This window comes from Pteropus alecto, unplaced genomic scaffold (assembly GCF_000325575.1).
Source record: "Pteropus alecto unplaced genomic scaffold, ASM32557v1 scaffold157, whole genome shotgun sequence".
NCBI classification, from domain to species: domain Eukaryota; kingdom Metazoa; phylum Chordata; class Mammalia; order Chiroptera; family Pteropodidae; genus Pteropus; species Pteropus alecto.
Window position 1 is genome coordinate 1,614,502 of NW_006440626.1, and position 3,853 is coordinate 1,618,354.

Consider the following 3,853-nt stretch of genomic DNA (forward strand, 5'->3'; position numbering starts at 1 on the left):
ACGGGGCTATGGGGGTGTGTACGGGGCTGTGGGTGTGTGCGGGGCCGTGGGGGCATGTGTGGGACTGTGGGGGGCGTATGGGGGGCTGTGGGTGCATGTGCGGGGCTGTGGATCCTGCTCATGTCCGACCACCGCCGGGGCAGACACTGAGCGCCCGCAGAGCCCCCCAGCCCAGACTCCAGGCTTCAGGGAGAAAAGTGGGACTCGGAAGTTCCAGTGTGCCTGGAGTCCCCCAGGCCAGTGCTTTACCTGCAGCTGTGTGGGCACACGGGCCCCCACCCAGCCCTGTCCCTGCCCCGGGCAGCCTCTGGGTCGGTGGCAGGCAGGGCTTTGAGGAGCCCCGTTTGTCATTTCCGGCTCTAACAGTAGAATTGGAGCGACGCCGACCGGCCTCGCTGCCACCCACACGTCCTCTCATGCTGGAGGAGCTGGGACCAAGGGCGGGGACGGCCAGGCTGCCCGTCTCCGCCCGTTTACCTTGGCGGTTCTCGCACTGCTGACGAACCCCGTGGGTTTCCTGTGAGTCGGTTCCTAGGGGGACCGTTTCTGGGTGTCTGCACAGAGCGTGGCGGAGGACGCGGGTGTGAGGTGGTCGTCAACTGTGGGGGCCAGGCTGGGGGGCGGTGAGCGAGCAGAGGAGCAGGACCTGGCCTGTGCTCTCGAGAGCCTGCGTCTGGAAGTGGGGGCTGGCATGTCACGTCACGTCAACACCGCCACCGCCATCCACACCTTTGACACCGTGCTGTGTGCGGAGCCCTGGCCAGCCTTTTGTGTGTCAGTGCACCTGATTCTAGAACCGGTTTCCCCGCGGCTGGGTCTGTGGCATCTAGAGAGGAGCACGCCGACGCCTCCCCTCCCTGACACAGAGCAGGAAGCAGCCACCGCAGCGTCTCCCGCCCCCACCCCCGCTGTCGCGCTCCCCCAGACTCGCTTCCACTCCTGAGCCCCTCCAGCCCGGCTCTTCCCCCGGCCTGGTTCCCAGGCTGCTCTCTCAGGGCCCCGTGTCCCCGTGGCTGGAGCAGTGGTTGGCGCAGGTCCAGTCTCACCCAGCCTCCTGGCAGCAGCAGACAGGTGACCGCCACGCCGTCACGTGTCCCTGGCTGCTCCCTTCTCCTTGACTTCCGCTGGCGGCACAGCCTGGCCTCGGCCTGCTACTCCTGTCCCCTTCCATCCACACTCCCTCCCCTGGGGACCACTTGGGGACCCTCTCCAGTCTCGGCCTCGTTTGCCCTCGGTGCCGTTCTGCCGGGGTGTCTAGGAGAGGTCGCAGACCTAATGCGTGCGAGCCAAACCGCAGCCCCCCGATGCTCCGCGCTCCCTCCCGCCGGAGTTGCGGGCAGCCGCCTCCGTCCTCTGCCGCTCGGCCCGTCTGGAGTCATCCTCCACTGTCTCTCTCACGCCCTGTGTCCGTTTTCTAAGTCCTCTTGCTCGACCTTCAGAATCTCTCATCTGACCACTTCTCCCGGTTCTGCCCATCTCCCTGGTCCAGGTAGATGCTTTTCTGGACCGTCACAGCCAGTGCCAAACAGCCTCGAAGCTTCTTCCAGGCCTGCGCCCCGCGTCCTCCCCCCGCCCTGTTCTGCAGCACGGCGGAGCCCACAGTGCTGACGCCAGCCGGATCGGGCCCCTCCCGCCCCCACATCCCTGTGGCTGACCACAGGACCCGCACACGGCTCCACGCGGGCCCGCCTGCTGTCCGTCAGCCGGGCAGCGGGCTGGTGTTGGCGGCGCCCTGTCCAGCGGGGTCTTCCCCAGAGGTCCATGCAGTCACTCCCTCGCTTCTTTCGGGTCTTTGTCCCTATAGTGGCACCTCCCTGCCTCCCCCTAAAGTCGGCTCCCGTCCCGGTCCCAGGACGGGTCTCCTCTGCTTCATTCTGCACGGCGTTTGTCGTCATTCAACGTGCTTTACTGCTCACGTCTTTATTTTACTTAGTTTCCCAGACGGGAATAAACTCCCTCGCGGCTGGGCTTTTGGCCTCTCTGGTTTGTGCACTTAAGTCAATGCCTGACACATAATAAGCTCTCAGTAAATACTCGCTGTTCAAGGACCAGCCCTCGAGCTGGGAGCTCCCCATCCTGTGAGGAAGCAGAGGCACCGGGCTGAGGCGCTCACCTGGCCGTGAGCTGGTGCGGGTGGAGCCGGCCTGACCCTGGGCACCCGGTCCCAGAGCCCAGAGCCCATGCCCGAGGTGCGACGTCACCAGCTTGAAGGCTGGAGCACAGGTGTGGACACCCCCTGCAGCAGGACTGCGCGTGAGGGAGCTCCTGGCTCACCTATGCCCGTGTCGCAGTGGACAGACAGGGCCGCTAGCGACAGCGGCCGACAGCTGCACAAGCAGCTTCTGCTGCAGAGCAGCAGCTGGAGCGGGGCGGGGAGGAGGAACTGGGACCCCAGGAGTGGAGGGCGGCGAGGCGGGCGGTGGGGGCTGGAGTCCGGATTGGGGGGCAGCCGGGCACGTGCAGAGTTCCAGGTGGAGTGAAGACCGCAGTTTTCACCTGTGCTCGTCTGTGTAACCACCCAAATGAAGGTTTAGGACAAACCAGCTGTTCTGCTGACACCCCCGTGCCCCAGAGGTGACCACTGTTCTGGCCTTCGTCACACTGACTAGTTTGCTGGGTGCAAACCTCCCGGGAACAAGTGGAACCACGGGGGACGTACTTGGTGTGTGGTGGCTTCGTGCGGTGTGGTGGCCGTGAGCTCACCAGCGCTGGCCGGTCCTTTGTCGCTTCTGCGTGGTGCGTCGCTGCGGGAGACGGCACGGCTCACTTACCCGCTGGGTGTGGCTGTGCGTGCACGTTCTTTCTGCTCCATGGTGGTTCGCATGCGTGCCGTGCACATTCCTGAGCCTCGGTGACAGGAGCGTCCCTTCCATTGGGCTGCCCACAAGCGGGGTCGCTGGGCCACTGTGGGTGATTCTGCCCACCAGTGACACGTGACACAGTGGTGACATCTGCACATGGGCTGGGAGGAGGGAGAAGCCGCTGGCCAGCCCACTGCGCGCACACCTGCAGGGCCAGGCCGGGCTGGCAGGTTCTGCCCGAGCCTCAGTTAACCAGCGGTGAGTAACGAAACCACTTTTAACATTTAACCACGAGGGAGCGAAGGCAGCGTTGGCGTGAACCTACTTCAGAGCTGAAGCACAGCTTCGTGCCTGGCTGCTCCGGATCCGGCCCCAGACCCTTGACGCGGTGTGGTCCTCTCTGCTCCGGGCGCATCCTGGGAAGGTGGGACGGCTGCCTTCGATGGGTCGAGACTGCCCGCCCTGCCCGCGCTTGTCACGGTCGCAACTCCCTCTGCCACCAAAGCCTGTCTGAGAACCGAGTGGCCTCCCTACCATGGTCAGGGTTTAGTTTCTGACTGGCACGTGCTGGTTTTTCACAAACCTCGGTAGTAGCCTGGGGTGTGTTTAATAGAGATTAAGCCACTGTGCGTCATTTCACTCCGGTCTGAAACAACCCTGGGTGAACCTCGTCTTCAGGCGTGTGGACCAAGCCTGCGTGTTCTCATCTGGGTGTTTGAGAAAAACCACTTAGCACTGGAGCTGTCACCTTCGTACGTGGTTCCACGCAGGTGTGCCCACTCCCCACCCTCATCACCCCTCACTGTGGGCTGCCCCAGCCTATCACCCCATGAATCCTGCAGGAGCCCCTGCGAGGCGTTCTCACCGGCCGCCTGTGAGAAGTCGCTGACTGGCTGGGTGGCCGTGCTGAGACTGGACCCTGGCATGCTGCCCTGTGCCATGGCACGTGGCCTGTTGCCACAGCCCACGAAGGTGGGCGCTGCTGTCCCTCGTTCACAGGTGGGGCGTGGAGCTCAGGGAGGGCCGGCGGGCCCGCCCCCGGCTCGTCGCCC

The 3,853-nt window shown here is 64.6% G+C and overlaps 1 protein-coding gene across 7 annotated transcripts in view; it reads left to right on the top strand.

Annotated features, from left to right (window-relative positions):
• SULT4A1 (sulfotransferase family 4A member 1) overlaps positions 1 to 3,853 on the top strand; it is a 33,022-nt gene that overhangs the window by 23,023 nt on the left and 6,146 nt on the right. The window contains exon 6 of one of the 7 annotated variants that reach the window (XM_025050645.1): positions 1,490 to 2,381. The exons of the other annotated variants lie outside the window; for them this stretch is intronic. Coding sequence (XP_024906413.1) covers positions 1,490 to 1,654 — 165 coding nt within the window. The 3' untranslated portion in view covers positions 1,655 to 2,381. Of the gene's footprint in view, positions 1 to 1,489; positions 2,382 to 3,853 lie in introns of those variants that run through there. 7 annotated transcript variants of the gene reach the window in all.